The sequence below is a fragment of the Fusarium vanettenii genome (assembly GCF_000151355.1).
Source record: "Fusarium vanettenii 77-13-4 chromosome 2 genomic scaffold NECHAsca_18_chr2_1_0, whole genome shotgun sequence".
In the NCBI taxonomy this organism is placed as follows: Eukaryota; Fungi; Ascomycota; class Sordariomycetes; order Hypocreales; family Nectriaceae; genus Fusarium; species Fusarium vanettenii.
This window is the reverse complement of record NW_003315867.1, coordinates 2,794,375-2,816,231: the sequence shown is the minus strand read 5'-3', so window position 1 is coordinate 2,816,231 and position 21,857 is coordinate 2,794,375. Positions and strand designations below refer to the sequence as shown.

Here is a 21,857-nt window from a genome sequence, read left to right as displayed (position 1 = left end):
TCTTTTTTTGGTGATTGATAGTTGGGAGGATATTGGTATAGGGTCAGCAATGCCAGATGTAAGAGAGCTTTTGATGACGACAACAACTGCCAACTTTGACAGTTATTGACTAAACATAATTGCAATAAATCAATGTGACTCAGAATAATAGCCGAAATGTCATGCGTGGCCGCGCCGCAATGATCAACTTCAGGCTTTTTCATCATCGCCGCAACTGTTTTACATGGTTTGAATGCACATCCTCGGCCTATTGCCCTAGAACCTATGGAATCTATCGAACTATGGTTGTCAGGAAGAAAGTTGGAGTGACAATGACAGCGGGACACACGAAGGCTTTAAATAATGAGAATTGGTATAGCTGTTTCTTGATAAACTTTCATCTTTGACTCATGAAAAGAGTCATCTATTGTTGAATGCACCGAAATGTGAAGCTTAATTGCGTGAGAAAACACAGATGCTAAAGTGTGTGCGTCAACGAGCAGCACTCTACCTAACAAAGATGTACATTGGCCTCAATGCCTTACCTGCTCTGAAGGACACCCAAAAATTCCTCGGTGAGTTGTCAACGTGATACTGGTATCGGGCGTGTTTCGTCGTCAGAGAACTGGTGAATACAGCCTCCAACCTGATGATGCCTACCCTTGACTACCGCCAACTCATGCCTCAGGTATAAACATCTGTTTAACCAACAGGCTGGAAAGAACGGTCAAGAACAGAATATCGTCTCCCAACAAGATGAACCAGTTTCATTTTCATGATCCAACCAGTTCAGACGAAAAATCCCACCGACGTTTCATGGTGGAGTGCACATGTTGCCAACACCAACACTCTGCTTGGCACCTCAAACCGCCAATCTGCGCCTCCACGTTGATCAACCAACCAACTGACTGATCGACATATCACATCGCACATAATGCACAGACAACAAGTCTCTGCGTTGTTCCGACGACAGCAACGTCCGGAGATGACCTCCCCCGACGTGTGTAATCATGCTGTGAGAGGCCCAACATCCCCAGCATGAAAAGAGCCCGTGCGGGGAGGATTCTCGTGCTTCTGGATGCGTGCCGGAGAGCCGTGGACTGGCGAAATTTCCCTCTTTTTTTCCTTATTGCTTTTCGAGTCGGTGATTAAATGGTGAGATGTCACGCACGATGTGGGATGAGGGAGAGAGTGAAAGGGGCTTGTGGGGAGCAGGGGAGCCATGTGTTGGGGTATGCCCGGGATACTGGGATATTGGCGATGGGGACTACAATCAATCAAAGTTCAAAGGATGATGAAGGATTGGGATGGATCACCAACTTGACATGAATACGACGTCTCCATGAGCTATACGAATGGAGGATGAAATAGACGTCGAGCCGGATATTGCGTCTGGGTTCAGCCATGACTTACACTGACAGGCACAAAACCCAACTAGACGGAGCCGATGTAGAGGTTCGGACCGGGACATACTACGTTTTCTGCCCGGTCTTGAAACCCGATAGACGAGGATATCCGAGTCTTTGGTGCGGCCGGCATCGAAATGAGACTCGGCTACTGATCGATAAACTCTGCTAGGCCACGAAGCACCGGGATCTGGACAACCTCATATCCCGGAGACTAAGTTAGAGACCGGTTCGGGATTACTGGAATTCTTTAAAAAAAAGTTACGATCGTGGTGTTGAAAGGAATGAAGCTGGACGCCACGAGGCGGAGGCATTGCTTCAGAAACTCAATGTCAATTAGTCTGTGATCGGGTTGTGGGAGAGAACGGGACTAGAGGATTTCCGTGTCATGTCGTCCACTTTCGGAGATCGGGGTTGAATCGCCGTCTCGTCAGCTTGGTAGTTTCGAGACAATGAGCGTGATGGCTTCCTTGGCTTTGAGGGAGGCAAAAAGGGAGGGGGTGTGTGAGGCGAGAACAAACCAAGGCAGCTGAGAAAGGGTTGGTTGTACGTCCAACGAAGCAATGTGCCCACTGAAGCCAACGCAGTCACACATTGAAAGAAATCTGCCATGGTCAGTTCATGGCTGGCCTGCAGCAGATCAGACAACCAGTCGAGGAGGTGAAGGAAATATCGGGACTGGACCCAGGCTCCTGGGTTGGGTCCACCAGTGCTGGCAGCCTGCAGCAAAGGAGAGAACTGCCAATGTTACTCTGCGACGTGCCAATGCCCGAATGTGGAACTCGACGGGTTGAAGCAAGGAAAAGACGGCCGAATTTGAGGCCATTTGTGAAGCATTCCCGGGGCCTTGGACATGACCGATGACATCCAGGACGGGGTCTTTGATGGCGGTCATGAGATGAGCAATTCTGATTTGACCAGGCTTAGATCAGGCGGTGACAAGTCATGACAGACCGCAAAAGAGCGCAGCAGCCGTTTGTTGTTGGCAATGCAGCATAGATGCCATGGCCTCCCTGGTCGGGAGATGAAGAACGGAGCAGCCAAATTAGTCCCGTTTCAGAGAGAGTGCCGGAGCACGGCCTTAGCGGGTTTCCAAGGCTTGCAGGCCCCGCCTCAACCCGCTGCGAAGAGGTGGTTTGAGGCTCTCCACTCCCGGGAGCTTGTTTGGTGGGGAAAGGGCGGCCGACGGGGTTTCCATTGGTTAAAGCCGACCAACAGCATTCGCCACAGCACGCGCCACATCTACAAGCTGCAAGGGACGGGGAAGGGGAAGAGGTACGTACACCTCCAGCTCCCGTTGGTCAACACAGGTGAGGTCAATGCATGGTAGATCACGACCTGAAGGAATGCGTTTCGTGTTTGTTGATGCTCGACCTCTTGCAGTAGAATGCATCGGATGCCCATGTTTCCAAAGGGGATACGAGGCATAATCTTAACCTGAAGCTCTTCTGCGATTGTGGCATTCTGGCTCAGACGCTAGTCCGTGTAACCCGCAAACGGAAACCAGCTCTTTGGATTTTTACTACCGAAGGGCGAGGCTTTTCGGCTCCTCGGGGCCAGTACGCCTCCGGCAATTGAAGCCCAGGCTAGTCGAGATGGCGAATGTGGAATACGTACGCATTGGATACCAGAGGCTTGCCATGTCCCCTAGGGCTGGCAGACTTGGCTTTTGGCTTCTTGGGGAACACGCAAGCAACTATCCACCAGCCAAGCCCAGCTTTCTCCAGCATGATCAGCTGTGGACCGCTCGCTCCTGGGGGGTGCCTGGTTGGAGATCATTAGAGGAGGAAAGGATGGGCGAGTCAGAGGGCTAGATCACTCTCCCTCAACGTTATGAGAGCTGATCAGCAGCGGAGAAGGGCCTCGATTCGATTTGGATGCCGATTCGGAGGGCCCGGTACCGATCGGGGGTAAGCTTGTTGGCCAGAGAGATGACAAGGTATGATGTTAGAAGTAGAGTGAGTGGTCTCTCGTTTAGGTACAATGATGGGGGGATGATGAGTCCAGGGGAGAGGATAGGACGGCATCGAGGTGCAGAAAAGAGGCAACCACCAACAGCTTGCATCGGCAACTCCAAATTCAGCATCAAAACAACAGGCCAGATGAGAGATTAGATCAATTACATAGGAGGGGAGCTAAGGGCATGCGCGGCTGATTGCTCTCATCCCGCTTCTGTTTGAGCTTGGCCGGGGGCCCTTTGGTCGCGTGTTTGATTGCCTCGCTCGATGCTTGAGCGCTGTCTCGACCGCCGCATCAGCCGCCTAAGCGATGGGCTTCACCAAGTCAAAGAAAGAAGTCAAGATGCAAGCCTCGTCGTAGATCTCTTTCCTGACGTGTTTCGGCGTATTCCTTGAAACTTGCCCAGACCCGGGGATGCACAAATGCAGAATGCAGAATGCGAAGCCAGTGATGGATGATGTGTCAGCGTCCGCTAATGCGGCACCAGTTGGGCTTGACCCAGGCGATGCAGCAGCGCGGGCAGCAGCGCTTCTTGCGGTCCAGGTGGGCTCTTCCATTTCATCAGAGGCGTCAAAAAGGCGCGGGAAAAGGGGAGCAGAAAAGCAGGGGTTCTATCGACTTGTTCGAGGTTGAGGGTTGGTCCGTGCGTTTGCCGACGACCGAGGAAGGCCATCGCCGTGGAGATGTATCGCCATTGCTAGCTTGTTCGATGGAGAATGGAGTCATGTTTGACGCTAGAAATATTGTAAGGAGGAGCTATTGAATGTCAAGTTGTCTGTATTGAACTGTAGTGAATACCTGTTGAGCTGTTGACATATTCAATCTGCTCTGCCAAGTTCCCAAGCTCCCATGCCACCCGACACCCTAGACATTCATTCGTCATGCCTGGACTCCAAGGCACCCGCGCATTGCCTTGTGCCTGGTGCCTTGCAGCACGATCTTTCTAGCGCCCAACAGGGAAGCATGTCCCTAGCGCACGCGACCCCACTCTGGAAGCGCTCAGCGCCAGGGGTCAGTCTAGCAGCAGTGCAGCGCAGTGCATTGGAACCTCACAGCCAGTGCTGGCCAGCTGCCATGCCCTTGGCGAGGCGCCCCAAACAAGCCTCATCTCCTCCTCGCTGGGGTCCTTCCTTCCCGTTTCTGGGGCGTCGCCCTTCCACTTTCCCTTCGAAACGCCTCCACCTCTGTCCGCCTCCCCTCCACTCTCACACTTCCAAGAGACGCCACCGACAGGCCTCAGACCTCGCCCAGGCGCTCTACTAACAAACCTTCCACTCATTTTCTCATTGTACGTGTTGCGATGCGACCCCTGCCATGCTAGCGCACCCCTCGCAGACCCCCCGGCTCACCTCCTCCAGGCACTCGCTCGACTCCTCTGCAGCCCCCGGCGAGATCCCTGGATCCCCTGCGAAGCATCCAATCCATACCGCGCAGCCAATCATCCCTGGTCTCGCAGCGGCCGGCCGTCTGCGACCCGCCGTGCGGTTCCTTTTTAACGTCCTCGTCCGCCCGAAGCCATCTCGACCTCTTCCCTCTCCCTCTTCACCCCCCTCCAAGTTCAAGAGTCTCGTCGACCGCTAGCAGGGCCCGACCTTCTTTTCTCCTCCACCTTCGGCTGTCCACTCCTTTGTTTGCGTGTCTACGACATTGCAGTCCACTCCTTTTACAAAACTCAAAGCCAAGCCCCTCCGGTTGAACCGTTGAAATAGCCCTCGACTTCCTCCCCGATTTCCCCTTCGGCATCGCAAAGCAGACCAAGTCGTCGCTCCTTCGGCTCTCCCTTCTCTGTCATTCCTTTATCGTTGGACCTCAACTTTTGTTGTCCAACCACACCAACTCTTGATACTCCGAGGCTCCTAGACGGAATCCTCAGCTTCAGCAGTGCTGTCGACCGCTCCCAGACTGGTTCTGAATCACCACCGATAGTCCGACTATCCCAACGCGACACTCTAACCACTGCCACCAACCTCGAAACATCCCACAAAGGTAAGCCTGAGTCACTTTGTCTGAGCCTCGCACCCCGTGTTCCTGCATCCGCTCCATGTCTTCATTGTCTCGCCTTGTTCTCCACCGTCTCAGCCTTTGATGGAGCAACTATCGATTTTCCTCCCTTGTGTAAACACCATCTGGTGTCGCCCTCGACAAAGCACCCCGACAAAGGAAGCGCCCGCCTTTGCTGTCAGAAACGATATCGACGACAAAGCCTCTCCCTTTGGGGGAGGGGCTGCATCTGCAACACCAAAATGCAGATATCATGTCGCTCATGGACCCCCTTCCCCGAATCTTGACTATCAACAAATGTCTTACACGTTCTCATCCACGCTCCTTTACACATTCCCCGCAAGAAACAACATTCCACTCCCTTGTCCAGCCAGCTTATCGCTTTCGTCCAACGTCCTCGAAAACAGCACCTGCCAAGCGGCATTGATTCCTTGTCGACTCAACCGAATTCAGCCACACCTAATTCCCTGCGAGCTTATTTAACTGACTCGATTCCAGTTCACCTCATTTTCGTCTCGTGCTTCTGTACCGTTCACCATGAAGGCGTCTATGTTCCTTGTCGGCGCTAGCGCCATCCTGGCCTCGGCCAGCCCCATCCGTGCTCCTCTCGAGAAGCGTCTCGTGAAGCGTGCTCTCACCACCGAGTGGGTCTATGAGTATGTTACCGTCACTGTCACTGAGGGCGATGCCCCCGTGACCGAGAAGGCTGTTCCCACCGCCGTTGTCTTCCTCGAGGAGCCCTCGCAGCCTGCTCCCGAGCCCACCACCGAGGTCAAGAAGCCTGTGAGCCGCCGACCCAAGCAGCAGCCTACCACTACTAAGGTGGCTCCCGCCCCCAAGCCTACCTACGTCGAGCCTGAGCCTGAGCCCACGACGGAGAAGCCCTCGGTTGTCGTTGTCACCACCAAGCAGGAGCCCACCACCTCCAAGGAGGAGGCTAAGCCCGTCGCCACTGAGGAGTCTGGCAGCTCCAGCGGCTCCTACGACCTGTCCCTCGAGGGTGACTACACCTCCATCATGCTCAACTACCACAACATCCACCGCGCCAACCACTCTGCTCCCGATCTGATCTGGGACGATACCCTTGCCGGCTACGCTGAGAACACCGCCAACGGTTGCGTTTTCGAGCACGACATGTAAGTATAAGTCTAATGTGTTGTTGAACTGTACACTAACCCCTACATAGGACGCAGGGCAACGGTGGCTACGGCCAGAACCTCGCCTCTTGGGGTGCTACTGGTGACATCGATGACATGCAGAAGAAGTCCGCCGCTGGCGGTATCACCAACCAGTGGTACAACAGTGAGATGGGCAACTGGGCCTTCTACGGCCAGGAGAACCCCCCTGATGGCATGGACATCCAGCTCTACGGCCACTTCACCCAGGTTGTCTGGAAGGACTCCACCAAGGTCGGCTGCGCCACTGTCAAGTGCCCTGCTGGCTCCGTCCTCCAGTACCCCTCTTGGTACACCGTCTGCAACTACAACCCTCAGGGTAAGTCCTACACTCCTAAACCACTTCCAATTCAGAAGCTAACTGTCTATCTCAGGCAACTTTGGCGGCCGCTACGGCGACAACGTCCTCCAGCCCAAGGGTGAGAAGCGCGTCACCGTCTAAGAAGGCACGAATGGCCCCTCTCGTCACGAGTGGTAAAGGCTGTCTACACCTCCGGATTTGATAAGCCAGGTATTTCTTGGTTGGGCACGTCACTTGCATACTGCGAGTGTATAAAACGTAGCCGGTAGTCCGCGTCCAAGGCACTATTTTTCATTTTTCTCATTTTCGATTCTCAAATGTACGTTACGCAACATCGTACTTTTACGATCTTCTTTGCCCAAACATGGCCACTTGGCCGACTTTTTCTTCTCATGTTCTTGTCTCTACATGCCTGGCGTCTTTGATGAAAATCGCATCGGATGGAAACGGCGCGCGAGGGATGGAAAGGGATAAGGAAGAATGGCTGTGTTGGTCTTTTTCTCACGAATGAACCGCACGCAGATTCTATTCATTGCCTGGCTCACAGAAGGACTTGTTCTGGCTGCAGATGATAGCCAACGATGAGATCCGAGTTAGGCCCGTTGGGGTTTACCAAAAGGGTGTTTTGTTTTGCATGCCTCTGATAAAGAGAAGCTTGTCGATAGACATGAAATGGCACAGTGATTACGCCAAGACAGTTCCCTTTTTGATGTGACGCGTGACATTGCGTAGAACGAGTTTCATATTGATGGTGTTGAGCCGTGGTCTTGGACTGAGGCCGAGACTGGCCGAGACGTTGACGTTCTGGAATGTCTTGTAAGACATGGGCTACTTATCTTTAGATGATGACCTGGCTGAGAGTTGTGATTGGGTAAAGCTCTGTTGATGTTTCTTGAGGCCAGTTTCAAGATAGTTATGATGAGTAGAGATTTTCAGAGCTGTCCTCATCCATGCTTACGGCGAAGCATCTTGGTCACTTGAACTACCTCGTGTGCAGAATGAATCTGTCTCATCACCTTGAAGGTGATGCACCTAAGTATCCTCAGATGAATGCGCAGCGGCCAGATAGCCCCACGAAATCAGACACACCCGTGGTATCGTTGCCGCTGTCGAGACTAGCTCAGGCGTTGGTGTCAGGACCCTTTGGAGCCGCTGTGAGACAGTCTTGCTGGTCCCAAAGCTTCTCGGCGAGTTTTTATTTTTGGGTGAAGGGTTTATTTAATCTGGACTTTTCAACGATGCCGTGTCTGAGTTTACCTTACTGGAACGTCCCACCGGTTTTCTAGACTCATGGCGGCATGGACATCTAATCAGTATTGAATGTCCACCTCATTGTGGTTTCAAAGAAGCCACTCAAGAAGAGTCAACTAAGTGTATTTGTGCACCAACTCGAAACTTGTGGATGGCTGGAGGGAAGATTTACGATTTCGACTTGTATTTCGCCCTGAGGGATAGACAACGCTGCCCTTGGACTTGGCCGGGCATGTGAGTTTTTGATGCTCATGACTTGATCGACAATCCTGGTGTGGGCCAGGGTGAGGTCCCTGCGGGTGATTAAGATGGCATATATATGAGCGTGAGAAGTATCACAGTGGGAATGATGCTGTTGGATATCTTGTATTTTGATCTAGTGCTCGATCTTTAGTGAGAAATCGATATGCGGTACACCCTGGTGAATCGAACTCGTCGATAGGATATCCACGTCTGCCTCTGTTAGCGAAGAATTTTGACACAGGGCAACATGGCTTACCATTGCACAAGTAGGCCTCAAAGTTGTCCTCTTGCAGGCCTCCTGACACCTCGAGCAAGAAGTGCCTCTTCCCTTGCCAACGCTGCTTTAGGCTCTGCGCAGCAACCTTGACGCCATCGCCGGTAAAGTTGTCGAGCATGACGACGTCGGCACCTGCCTCAATGGCCTCGTCGGCCTCGGCCTCACTCTGCACCTCAACCTCGACCTTCATGCTGAAGCCTGCAACAGACTTGGCAGCCTTGACGGCATCGGTGATGCTGCCTCGGCTCCAAACGTGGTTGTCCTTGAGCATGACCATGGCGCTGAGGTCCATGCGATGCGCATCGGCGCCTCCAACCAACATGCCATATTTCTCAACAAGACGGAACCCGGGGGTTGTCTTTCTTGTGCCTGCGATGACACCCTTGTATCCAGCCTTGCGGGCGATCATCACTAGCCTCTGACTCTTTGTAGCGATACCGGAGCATCTCGCGAGTGTGTTGAGAGCAACGCGCTCACCGAGGAGGATTCCGCGGACGGGTCCCTTGACAGTGGCGACACGGTGCTTGCCGTTGCTCAGATCAACGGCCGTAGCCTCGTCGGCATGCCACTCGACGGTGCAGCCGCACTGAGTAAAGACCTCATCGAAGAAGGGCCGGCCGGCAATGACACCAGCCGATTTACCCCAGAGGGTCGCGACGCGGGGCTCGTCTCCGACAACGAAGCCGGCATAGTCGAACGAGGGAGTATCCTCGGCGAGCCAGGCAGTGACGGAAGTCTTCCACGAGGGGGGGAGGAGGTTTGCGAGGTTTCCTTGAGGTTGGGCCATTTTTCGAAGAGGCAATTGGGGCGATGGGGAGAAAGATGGAGGAGGAAGAATTGGCGATGGACGGGTGTGATCCGTAGAGCCGGGTTGTCGCGGAACGGGACTTTGGGGTTTTGCGGATGGCGGAACGGATCTGGAAGGAATGGATGCGGGGGAGCCGAAGAGGAACGGGAGCAGGTGGAGGTGGGGGACTTTGGAGGGGCAGATTCAGGTGGGGGTTCCGGAACGTTGCTTGTGATTCTCTCTTTTACAAGGATAACGGCTCCATCTTGGTTAATTTCTTGGCTTTTCTATAATTTGGTATGTGTTGGATCGCGTCCCGCACATTCGATCAGAGTGATAGGGATTAATACGATGTCGAGCCAAAAGATTATCATGTTCTTGATCAAGGATCCCTCCGGCCCCCTCTTTTCTCGAGAGGGGTTTTATGTCATCTGACTAAGGCTAGGATATCTTTGTATCAGAGGTTTATGCCGCCACACGAGGGTCAATCCAACACACCCCCCAGCTGAAGCCGGGTAGGTTGAAGCTGCCGATATCCCTAGGATGACCCCGGACCCTCTAGGTCTTCTTCCTTCAGCTCCTGCAGCCTCCGTTGCCCTAGCCGGTCTGAGATGTTAACCAGACCTAGCTGCTGTACGGACCGTTGGAAGGTCAGGTTGCTGACGGTCTTCGTGAGGCCATCTGCGATCATTTGGTCGGTTGGTATGTAGTCCACCTGGATCCTATTCCTCTGAGCTTCCTGCCTCAGCCAATGGTTGTGAATATCGACATGCCGTAGCTTGGTTTGTAGCTTGTTGATGTCTTTGTGGATGAGCCGGATGGTCTGCTGGTTATCACATTGAATGTGAATCTTTTCCTCTTCCAGCTGGATCCCTAGCTCTTTGACTAGCCGGGTGATGAATATAGCTTCCTTAGATGCTTGAGATAGGGCCAGCAACTCGGCCTCGGTCGTTGATGTCGTAACCGTTGTCTGCTTATTGGCTCTCCATCCGATCGTGCCTCCGAACAGTCTCATGACATAGGCTTGGGAGCTTTTCCGGTCTTCGAGGTTATCTGCGAAAGAGGCGTCGCTGGCCACAAGGAAACGATCGTCTTGGCCGAATTGAAGGGCTAGGTTCTTGGTCTTCTTGAGATATAGAAGGACCCTATCGGCAGCTTGATGATGCTCAGGCCCTGGGTTCGAATTGAACCTAGCTAGCCGGGACGCAGCAAAGGCCACATCCGGCCGGGTTATCACAGCTGCATATAGGATCGATCCAATCTTCCGTTGGTATCGTCTCATCGAAGGGATCGAGGCCGGGATATCTGATCGAACAAGGTCTTCCCTTTTCATAGGGGTATCATGTCGCTGATCTAGGTCTTCCACAAGGTTAGCTATCTTGTCTAGATATGCAGATTGGGATAACCAGATAAGTCTTTTTGTTCGGTCTCGAATGACCTCAATTCCAAGGAACCATTGAAGATCCTGTCCGCCTGTTAGGTCATATCGACCTTTGAGGTCTGCAATGATCTTCTGTACGTCTTGACGTCTGTTCCTTCGGCAGGCAAAGACGATATCGTCTACATAGAAGAAAACGATGATCCCATCCTTTGTCATACAGCAGGGCTCGTGCCGGACCGGCTTGAAGCCTAGGTCTTGGAGTGTGGCTGTGAGTTCTTTCTGCCATAGGAGGGGTGATTCCCGCAGTCCGTATAGAGCTTTCTGGATAAGCAGGATCTTTCCTGCTTTTCTGTATCCAGGGGGCATTCTCATCAGGATCTGCTTGTCTAGCCTCGCGTTGACGAAGGCGTTGACTGCATCGTATTGTATGAGGTCTAGGTCAAACCGGGCAGCAATTGCTATCAAGGTCCGGAACGACCTTCCGGCTAAGGTTGCAGCATAGGTCTCTTCATCTAGCCCTTTTGGCTGTTGGTCCCCTCGAACAACTAGCCGGGCCTTGCATTTGATGAACCTGCCGTGTTTATCAAGCTTGTAGACGTAGACCCACATGCAGTCAAGGGTCTGTTTCCCTAGGGTTCTTGGGTCATCTCGGTCGATCTCGATCCATGACTCCATTTCCCTATGACTGTGCAAGTGATCCCGTTCAGCCTGTTCAAATTGGACTCCCATCGGGTGATGCTGTAGATCCCGATGGTGCCGCGGCAGCTGTGGCAGCTGACTGCGATGAACAGACCTAGGTTTCTTCAGCAGCCGTTGCAGCTTAGCCTTATCGATGACTTCCCCATTGAGGGTGCCTATCGGGCTAGCTAGTCTTCCGGCATTGAAGGCAGCTTTCCAGACGTCAGACCGTTCGATCGATTGATCTAGCTTACCTGGTGGATCCGAGGCCTCTTGGATTGTCATCGCTAGTAGGGCAGCCGGCAGTAAAGACACAGGAGTCAAGTAGGCGCGGTCACAGGCGCTAGAGGCTCCGGATCGGCTGTCTTGGACAGCTCCCCCTGCCTCCGGCTTTCCTTGACCTACATAGGCGCTAAGGGCTCCGAATCGGCTGTCTTGGACAGCTCTCTCTGCCCCCGGCTTTCCTTGATTACCTTCCTCGACCCTAATACTAGAATGCTCAACAGTTCCGGTTGGTTGATCAGACCTAACCTCTGATGGTGTCATCCCTATGTCCCTATTAGTCTGTGAGTCCACATTTGGGATTGGATCAATATCATCAACCTGATCTCTAGGGCTTAGGTCATCGACCTGATCCTTCGAGCCTAGGTCAACAACATCGCCCTGATCCTCATAGTGGACATCGTCCCAGGTTAGGGTCAGACTGCGGGCTGTTTTCCCCTCTGCTCTAGACTGATCCAGTTGAGTCTCTTCCACCTGGTTCAGCAGCCGGTCTAATTCCTCCCTACTGACTAGCAATAGGTCGTACTTTAGCTGATTGATGTCTCCATTGAATTGTTCGTCTTCATTGAAAATGACGTCTCTTGTAGAAATGATCTTCCCAGTGGCTGGGTTCCAGATCCGATAGATGTTAGTTGACTGATATCCCACAAGGAAGCCGATCCAGGCACGGGGATTTAGCCGCTGCCGCTTATTGCGGCCCTTGAGGGCATCTTGGGTCATTGCAAACGCCTTGGATCCATAGGCTCGAAGGTGACCTAGATAGGGGACCTTTCGTTCCTGGCCGTGACCATCTCGCTGGGCTATAGCTGTGTGGAACCGGGCATAAGGGGTATCCCAGTTATTGACCCTTCGAGGGGTCCGGTTGTACAGATAGACAGCAGCTCGATAGATCTCAACCCAAAGGAAGGAAGGAAGTCGGGCTCCGGCTCGTAGGGCCCTAGCCCTAGTCTTGATAACCTTGCCGGATAACTCGGCGCCGCCATTCTGAGCGGGTGTGTCTGCGGCTGTTGACTCCACGATGATGTTCATCCCTGTGAGGAATCTGAACACTAGCCGGGGCCGGTCTTCAGACTTCCCTAGGATCTCTCTATCACACTCAATGACCTGAGGCTTCAGCTGATACTGCCGGACTAGATGACCTAGGAAGTCCTTGATGACTGGGACTAGCTCCTTGTGTTGCCGGGTCTTCAAATAATAGTCCCAGATGTAGCCGGAATAGCGGTCTGTTATTAACATCAGGCTAGCCCTTCCCTCTGGATCTTCTTCCAGATCGTGGAAGTCAATAGCTAGCCTTAGACCGGGTCCGGTTGGAAGATCCCGCGGCCGGCGGCTGACCTGCCGGGTGATCTTCGAAGTGCCGCAGTCATCACATTGAACTGTTGTGATCCCTTTGATCCGGGCCCCTGTGACCTTGTTGACTAGCCTTTCTAGGGCTTGAGGCCCCGGATGACCAAGTCGCAGATGCCATCGGCGGGCATCCTGTTTAATTGCCTTAGGTCGGGTTGATGAGTTGAACCGGCTGTGCTGGATAGCAAAGGCGGCTTCCGGCTGATCCGATGGAATGTCTTCTATGACGAATTGGTCATATCGGTCAGCTAGATAGCAAAGGATCGATCCGGCTGTTGTCCGGAGACAGTTGTTCTCTGGGCGTGTATCCCACCAATAGCCCTGCCGTTGTAGACGCCGTAGGGACACGAGGTTGCAAGGGAAGTCAGGGCAATAGGCTACATCAAACAGAGGGATAAGCCTAGTGCCCTTAGTCCCCTTAGTCATGATATCAACCTGACCGTAGCCTAGGACTCGGACTTCGTGTTCTCCAGCAATAAGGACGTCATCAGCCCTTGCGGGCCGATATCCCTTGAACCGGCTGATCAGGTTGAAGATGTGAATTGTAGCCCCGGAGTCTAGGATAGCTGACCATCGTAGGGGATACCGCATAGCAGGAAAAGCGGCCTTGACTGCCGTTATCATATCGGAACAGCAGCCAACGCTCCGGCCTAGTCATTCTGACTCGGCCGGTTCGGCTGGCCCCTTGAGCGCCTTAAGCTTATCCTTCAAGTCTTGACAGGAAAGTCGGTATTTGACTGCATCCTCCATCACAGGATTGGGTTCAAACCAGTTAGGAGCCCTAGAGGGAAAAACGTAATAGCAACTGGCTAAGCTGTGGGTGCCGCCGCAGGCGTCACAGCTAGGGCCATTGTTTCCTTGATCTCGGGCTCCTTTGGACTTCATCCTCTTTGACTGGGAGACCGGTTGGTCGGACTTGCGTTTCTTAGAGGTCCGTTTTGGCCGAGAGGGCCCGGCAGATCCAGCAGGCTGTTGACCTTCCTGACCGGGATCCTCTTTCTGATCCGGTCGGTCAGCCGGATCCGGGTCCTGGCTGTAAGTCGGGCCAAAGGCCCCTCGTTTGACCCGGGCTGCGGGGGTCCTAGCCGGGTGCTGTAAGCCTCGCCGGCTGACCTCCGTGCGTAGGTTCTTGGCCACGGTCCGGATAGCTAGGGTCTTGTCCTCTAGCTTATCTTGATAAATCCCTTGAAAATTGGAGACCCAGTTTCGTAAGACTGGCTCAATGGCGTCACATAGGTTGTTAAACCATACGTTCGGGTTGTCTAGGCCTCCGATCCCTCTTGTCTGGGCTTGGTGCGTTGCCTGTTCCCAGTCTGTCAGCCAGCTAGGAAAATCCTTAGCTGTCCTGGGCACTGCAGATAGGATCTTCTGATATTTGGCTAGGGCCTCATTTTGTTGTTCAGTTGTGGTGGCCCCAACGCTGTCTCGCAGATTGATATACCAGTTCCTTAGATCCTGTTCGGGATCGCAGGCACTAGCAGCCAGGCTCTTTGCAACTGTATCCATGACCCAATCCTTCATCTTATCAATCCAACGATGTTGCTGTTCGAACTGTCTATAGTCCTGTTCGTAGTCCTTACGATCAGACTGATAGGCAGCTCTGTCTTCAGCAGTCAAATCCGTGATGGATTGAGCCCGCTGGGTCGGATCGATCGACTCGGGGGTATAGGTCGGGATGTGGGTCTGACTAGACCCCTGACTTCCGGACCCACGGGTCTGCCGGGCTCGGTCGGGCTCGATCTGCTGTGGAGGGATTCTTCGGGAATAGGTGCTAAAGGACGGTCTGACCGGCTCTTCTAACGGCTGGTCAGACCTATCTGGATTGATGAGATTCCAGATTTTGGCTGAATTTGCCTTCGTCTTGAAGGCTCTATCCCAGTCTGCCCAATCTTCAAAGGTCCTGAGATAGACCCTCTGAGCAGACGCAGGATTTATGGCTGACATCGTGATCTTCGTATACAATCGAATCGGCAGTACGTATCATAGCGCAGATAGCTTCTTTAAGCAAATGAGACTCTTAATTGTTGGATCGCGTCCCGCACATTCGATCAGAGTGATAGGGATTAATACGATGTCGAGCCAAAAGATTATCATGTTCTTGATCAAGGATCCCTCCGGCCCCCTCTTTTCTCGAGAGGGGTTTTATGTCATCTGACTAAGGCTAGGATATCTTTGTATCAGAGGTTTATGCCGCCACACGAGGGTCAATCCAACAGTATGTTATTATAACCCTGTATATTGAAAGAAGCCTGATTATTGTGAGTCTGTGTACCTAAGAGCTGCATTGATTGTCTCGAAATGATTAGGAATCAATTTACATGAAGGCGTTATGCTCGCTAGCCTACCAGGCGGTATGAAAAAAAAACACCGCCGCTCTCCCATACAATTTTGGCGTCAGTACCGGCGGTGTTTTTTTTTCATACCGCCTGCCTACCTACCTTGTGTAAGGGTCACTCGTATCCACTCTCATTTACAGAGTCAATGACGTCCTCGGTTTTGGTCAAACACGATAATCTAAGATTGGTAAATAAACAAAGCTCCTGAGCATCGAGAAAAGAAAAAGTTGTCCTACATCTCTAATATTCTTCAAGTATTCCTCTTTGCACATCTTTTTGTTATTCAGTCCACCTTTCTGGCGCCAGTCACTCTTATACCCAAATACCCAAATACCCAACAAACTCACAAGCCAACCTCAAATGGCCCAGTTACGAGTTCTCATATCGGGAGGTGGAATTGCTGGCCCCGCTGCTGCTTTCTGGCTCTCAAGGCTCGGTCACTCATGTACCGTCCTTGAGCGGTTCCCCTCGTTGCGTACGGGTGGCCAACAGATCGACATCCGGGGGCAGGGCATCGAAGCTGCGAAACGTATGGGGATACTTGACCAAATCCGAAAACATGCTGTCGACGAAGGTGGATTACAGTATGTGGACATGCATGGGAACCAGAAAGCCCTGCTGGAGCGGAACGACTCTGGTAAAGGGAGACAGTCCTTCACGAGCGAGTATGAGATCATGAGAGGCGACCTGTGCAAGATCATATACGATGCGTCAGAGGGAAGAACACAATACCGCTTTGGAACATCAGTGGAGAGTTTCAAAAATGTCGACGACAAGGTCAGGGTGAAGCTCACTGGGGGAACCACCGAGACCTACGACTTGCTCATCGCAGCCGATGGCCAAGGATCAAGGTTACGACGGGAGATGTTCCAAGATGAGCCCGAGTCAACATATACGCGCTATCTCGGTTTGAATGCGTGCTTCTATGGTCTCCCACGGAAGCCAGGCGATCCTAACCTGGCGACAGTCTATAGCGCACCAGGTCGAAGAGTCATGTCAACACGCTGGCATAGCAAAGACAGAGGACAGGCGTATCTTTTGACCATGTCCCACAGCAAGGAGTTTGAAGAGGTCATGAAGAAAGACGTTGCCTCTCAGAAGAAGCTTTTCAGCGAGATATTTCGGGATGCAGGATGGCAGGCTCCTCGACTCATCGAGGCCATGAACGAAGCCGACGACTTTTACGCCCAGCCTGCCGTTCAAATCAAGACAAAGACGTGGTCCAAGGGTCTAGTTGTCCTTCTTGGAGATGCTGGATATGCGCCGTCGCCATTGACGGGTGTTGGTACGACACTCGCCTTGATAGGGGCCTGTGTTCTCAGTGGAGAGATTGCAAGGAACAGTCACAACATACCCAAGGCACTGGAGGCGTACGAGACTACTTTGAGACCGTATGTCGAGAAGTCTCAGAAGCTGCCGCCGTTTGTGCCGGGGATTGCATATCCCAAGTCTGCTCTTGGTATCAAGATTTCATACACATTGTTGGCTTTGATGACGAAGATCAAGATTGACAAGGCGATTCTCTCGATATTGCCAGAGAATAGAGGTTCTTGGAGGATTCCGGAGTATCGAGAACTCGAGGATTTTGAGGCACAGGAGTCACAATCTACGCGATGATAGATCCAAGTTAGGCCTGGGGTATAGTCATTGGAGCATCATTCTCATAAATGTGACCACAAAGAGCTATGGCGACTTGAGATGGCTCAGTCTTCAATTGAGTTTATGTGATAGTTATCCCGAGGGCTAACTGGGTTGACTACCTCACACCATGACATAATTCATGGCTACGTCAAACAACCAACTTGGTGTGTCAGACTCCTCCTCGTAATCAGGAATCATCTGCACAAGGAAGCCTATGAATATATCGGTTATCTCGGATTCAAAATTCGGCTGCCTGCTGTGGGAAGAGAGTTGACAAAGACGCAACACTTTCTGATCGACAAATGTCGCCCTCCCTCAGCTGCAATCCTACCCCGACAACTCCAACTCCCAATTGGTCCATCAGAGCGATCAACTCCCAACGTTCCCTTACCCACCAATGAGGATTGATCGGGGACTTTTGAAAATCTGGGGAATAAGAGCCAAATGACAGAATAGGATTGCCGTGCTTGGCATTAGCGCTGATACATCTGGCCGACTTATCCGTCCTCAACACCATCCAAGGCTATCTTGTTTGAGCGCCATGCCATCATCCCGCCCGGTTAGTAGCAGATTTGGCGAGTAAGCTTGTTCTGACGGTGGTTTCGATGACCTCATTCATTTGATCTTCTGTTCGGGAACACCGCGGGTATGAAGTCATATCCGGGGACAACTACTTAGAACGACTTTATGGATGGCGGGTTTTTAATCATTGAGGTAAAGAGATGATATCAAAGACGTCGATCCTTGTGGGGAGCATGGAGGATTTGGGGTCTGGAGTCTGGAGTTAGTACACAATGCCCGCTTATATCTAGACCGAGTCCCTTCTTCGCTCGAGCCATGATGAAAGATGACCAAAGCTTCAAAATCTTTAGTAATTAGTTGAAGCGCAATGGAGAAAGACACCAAAGAAACCGCCCCAGACCCTGAACTGGGCAGCACTGAAAGGGTCGAGAATGCCCCTCGTCGTCGTTCCTCAGCCGTCGACCCCGACCACCTCGCCAAGGCATTCGAGAACCCCCTCTCCATTAGAACCAAAGAAGAGCTTATGGCAGACGTTGAAGAGTTCTGCCGCAAGTTCGACCTCATGGACTTTCACGAAGACTTTCGCAAAGGAGCACTCGTCGCACAGTCTCCTCGACAGGCACAACACATACCCGAACTGTCTGCCGAAGATAAAGAGGTACTCGAGCGAGAGCACACGCATAGGTGGTCACAGCCTTTTGCTCTGTACTGGCTTTGTGTCATGTGTTCTCTGGCTGCTGCAGTCCAGGGGATGGATGAGACTGTCAATAATGGTGCGCAGGCACTATACTTGTCGGATCTCAATGTAGCAGGGCCGAACGTGACACGGTTCTCAGCTAGCATGCAGGATAATCTCACTGGACTCATCGTCGGTGCTCCTTATCTCTGCTGCGCCATCATTGGATGTTGGTTGACCGAGCCGCTCAACCGCTACCTCGGCCGTCGAGGTACCATCTTCGTCTCCTGCCTCATCGCAGCCATTGCTTCAGTCTGGGAGGGAGTCGCCAACTCTTGGGTGAACCTCTTCATTGCTAGGTTTGTCCTCGGCTTTGGTATTGGTCCCAAGTCTTCAACTGTTCCTGTCTATGCTGCCGAGTGTGCGCCCGCCCCTATTCGAGGAGCCTTGGTGATGCGTAAGTTGCCACGAATTTCTCATCGCACAGGTCTTACTAACGCTAATCAGAATGGCAAATGTGGACTGCTTTCGGTATCATGCTGGGTAACATCATGGGAGTGTATGACTACTCTTTGAACGCTGCATAGGAGCAATGCTAATGACAGCAGCGCCTTTGGCCCTTCCACCGGCATCGACCCCAACTTGGGCTGGCGTCTTATGCTTGGAAGTACAGTTGTGCTGCCCTTGATTGTCTGCGCACAGGTTTACTATTGCCCTGAATCGCCAAGGTGAGTACTTCACCTTTACCCCTGAATGCTTCCCTATTGACCAGCCCAGATGGTACATTCAGCACAACAAAATCTCCAAGGCTTTTCGATCGTTCCAACGCCTCAGGTACACCAATGTCCAGGCTGCGCGTGACACCTACTACACATACGTCGGTGTTGAGCTTGAGCGTGAGGCGAACAAGGGCAAGAACCTATTTACTCAGTTTATCGAACTTTTTACTGTGCCACGGAACAGACGCGCAACCTTGGCGACTTGGATTGTCATGTTTGGTCAACAAGTTTGTTCCCCTATTAGGCCGATTGGTTTTAACACGAACTAACGTTATGTAGTTCTGCGGTGTGAATATCATTGCGTACTATTCCACCACCATTTTCATCGAATCAGGCTACTCGACCAACTCGGCTCTCTTGGCCTCGATGGGAACAGGCATCCTTAACTGGGTCTTCGCACTTCCCGCTCTATTCACTATCGACAAATGGGGTCGCAGAAACTTGTTGCTCTTTACATTCCCCTGGCTCTCAGTGTTTCTCCTCTGGACCGGGCTGGCCTTTTATGCCAACAGCAACAAAGCCAAGGTCGGACTAGTGACGACGGGAATGTACCTCTTCGAGGTATTCTACTCACCTGGTGAAGGTCCCGTGCCTTTTACCTACTCGGCCGAGGCATTTCCCGTTCATGTACGAGATGTGGGCATGTCGTGGGCGACGGCGACAACTTGGTGCTTCAACTTTGTCATCTCCATGACATGGCCTCGCCTGCGCTCCACCTTTACACCCACAGGAGCCTTTGGCTGGTACGCGGCGTGGTGTGCGATCTTGTGGTTTCTCATTCTGCTCTTCGTGCCCGAGACCAAGGCCCTGACACTCGAGGAGCTCGACCAGGTGTTTGGGGTGAGTACGAGGAAGCATGCCAGCTATCAGATCAAGAATGCAGTGTGGCATTTTAAGAAGTGGGTTCTACGAAAGGACCTTGAGCCTCTGCCGTCGTTTTATACCCAGTCTGAGAAGTTGACTGAGGCTTAATTAGAGGGAGAAGAGTCGAGGGTTAGTTACGTGGTCTGGTTAAGCTATTCACCTTGCATTAAAACAATCCCCAAGCAAAGTCACCGCTCGTTAGGTAGTTCAACATCGATTTCCAATCTAATTGATAGTCAAAACACATCAATCCAAGCCATGTCGGAAGGGCCGGAAATGAGTTTGTACCAGTTCAACATCAGTCACAAATTGCAGTTTCGAAATAGGGGCAAGTCACGTATCAGAAAGTCAAGTCGCAATAATAATTTATACATTTAAGACATGTCCCTGCAAACGCGAGAGCAAAATCTATATACACAAATAGAAAACCATAGACAGATGAAGTTCGTCACCCTCCACTAGGGAGAAGCGAGTTCGGCCACAGCCATCTCAAGAGCCATACGTCTCAGACGCATGGAGGTGCAAGTCGCTGCAAAAAAGCTTACAGAGCGTTGCGTCGGGCCTTGCGGGCGGAGCGGCGGCGGCGGCGGGAACCGCAGCCGGTCTTGGGTCCGCTGGTGCTGACGGGAGCGGGCTCAGCCTGGGTGGCAGAGGGAGCCTCAGGGCGGACAACGGTGGAGAAGGTAGGAGTGGGAGCGGGAGCCTGAGTAGCAGGGCTGTCGTTGCCACCAGCGGCGGGCTGGGTGGCAGAGGCAGCGGGAGCAGAGGCAACAGGGGCGGCAGAGGTAGCAGCAGGGGCGGAAGCAGCAGGGGCAGAGGCAGAGGGAGAAGAGCCAGAGCCGCTGCCGGAACCAGAGCCGGAGCTGGTGCCGGACCAGACAGCAGGTCCGGGGATCTTGTAGGTGGAGGCGCCACCGTAGAGGTTGAAGTGGATGCCCTCGTCTGTGTACTTGTAACCGGTGTTGAAGTCGAAGCCCTCATCGGGGACGGCGCTGCCAGAGCCGGTAACCTCGACCTGGACGCAAGAGGGGTAGAACTGAGCACCACGAGCAGGGTTCTGGTCGTAGGTGGCATCGGACTCGTGGTGGGCAATGATCTCCTGGCGGATCAGGTACTTGCCAGCCTTGAGGCCGGAGGGAAGGTCGAAGTCGATCTTGCCACCGTTGGCCTTGAGCTTGTCAACAGCCCACTGGCCGCCGGAGAGACCAGCCTCCTGGATCTTGGTCCAGATGGCACCGGTACCGTCGGTCTCGGTGTAGGGGGCAATGTAGGTGATGATGGGACCCTTGTGAGATCCATCGATGATATCGTCACCACGGTTGTCGTGGTACCACTCGAAGGTGAGGGTGTCACCAGCAGCGGCGGAGACGAACTTGGGGGCAGCCTTGCCACCGTTGACGTTGCAGACAATGTCGGGGCTGGACAGGTCCTTGACGGGGCTGTTGTTGGCGGGAGTTCGGATGTAGACGTTCTGACCATCACCCTGGTCCTCGCCGTTGACCGAGACGCCGTACATGAGGGCGTGGCCGGAGACGGTGCTGGCCATGGCCAGAGCGGAAGCAACGGAGAAACGCATCTTGTATATGGTTTTGTTGGTTTTGCTTTTGATGTTGAGTTGGATAAAAGGATTGGATGAAGCGTGGAATTCACTGGGAAAGATTCGACTTCAAGATTGTTCAAAGAATGAATGTTTGGCACAGCCAATAGAAAGAAAGTGAAACAAGAGAATGAAGGACAACAACAAAGATTGTGTTTGCAAGGACGAGTGTAAGGAGGAAAGAAAAGCTGTGAGAGGAGGGAGACTCACCTCGACTTATATATCAAGAGATGGGCTTCCATGGAAGCCTCGGTGATGGACAAAGTCCCCACACATCACAATCCTTGCTTCTCAACTAGACGAAAACGAGAAGCAAACGCCAGGATCATCTTTCATCTCGTCAACACACCGTTGACATGGTGTGCCAGGGCGAGT

The 21,857-nt window shown here is 52.6% G+C and overlaps 5 protein-coding genes across 5 annotated transcripts; 3 read left to right on the top strand and 2 right to left on the bottom strand.

Moving 5' to 3' along the window:
• Positions 1 to 5,076: 5,076 nt before the first annotated feature.
• Positions 5,077 to 6,962, top strand: NECHADRAFT_99312 (uncharacterized protein; the record flags this gene model as incomplete). The annotated part of the gene is made up of 4 exons (XM_003046663.1): positions 5,077 to 5,330; positions 5,844 to 6,481; positions 6,532 to 6,839; positions 6,895 to 6,962. The coding sequence occupies exons 2-4, from the start codon at positions 5,883 to 5,885 to the stop codon at positions 6,960 to 6,962; spliced, it is 975 nt and encodes a 324-aa protein (XP_003046709.1). The 5' UTR covers positions 5,077 to 5,330; positions 5,844 to 5,882.
• Positions 6,963 to 8,448: 1,486 nt separating this feature from the next.
• Positions 8,449 to 9,379, bottom strand: NECHADRAFT_91202 (uncharacterized protein; the record flags this gene model as incomplete). The annotated part of the gene is made up of 2 exons (XM_003046086.1): positions 8,449 to 8,531; positions 8,572 to 9,379. 2 exons carry the CDS (start codon positions 9,377 to 9,379, stop codon positions 8,449 to 8,451), a joined length of 891 nt encoding a protein of 296 aa, XP_003046132.1.
• Positions 9,380 to 15,763: 6,384 nt separating this feature from the next.
• NECHADRAFT_33612 (uncharacterized protein) lies at positions 15,764 to 17,020 on the top strand (the record flags this gene model as incomplete). Its single annotated transcript, XM_003046662.1, has 1 exon — positions 15,764 to 17,020. The coding sequence occupies one exon, from the start codon at positions 15,764 to 15,766 to the stop codon at positions 17,018 to 17,020; it is 1,257 nt and encodes a 418-aa protein (XP_003046708.1).
• Positions 17,021 to 17,933: 913 nt separating this feature from the next.
• Positions 17,934 to 19,993, top strand: NECHADRAFT_33379 (uncharacterized protein; the record flags this gene model as incomplete). The annotated part of the gene is made up of 5 exons (XM_003046661.1): positions 17,934 to 18,699; positions 18,750 to 18,801; positions 18,851 to 18,970; positions 19,020 to 19,248; positions 19,301 to 19,993. 5 exons carry the CDS (start codon positions 17,934 to 17,936, stop codon positions 19,991 to 19,993), a joined length of 1,860 nt encoding a protein of 619 aa, XP_003046707.1.
• A 433-nt stretch (positions 19,994 to 20,426) lies between these two features.
• On the bottom strand, positions 20,427 to 21,461 carry NECHADRAFT_33435 (uncharacterized protein; the record flags this gene model as incomplete). Its single annotated transcript, XM_003046085.1, has 2 exons — positions 20,427 to 20,588; positions 20,658 to 21,461. The coding sequence occupies 2 exons, from the start codon at positions 21,459 to 21,461 to the stop codon at positions 20,427 to 20,429; spliced, it is 966 nt and encodes a 321-aa protein (XP_003046131.1).
• Positions 21,462 to 21,857: the final 396 nt, after the last annotated feature.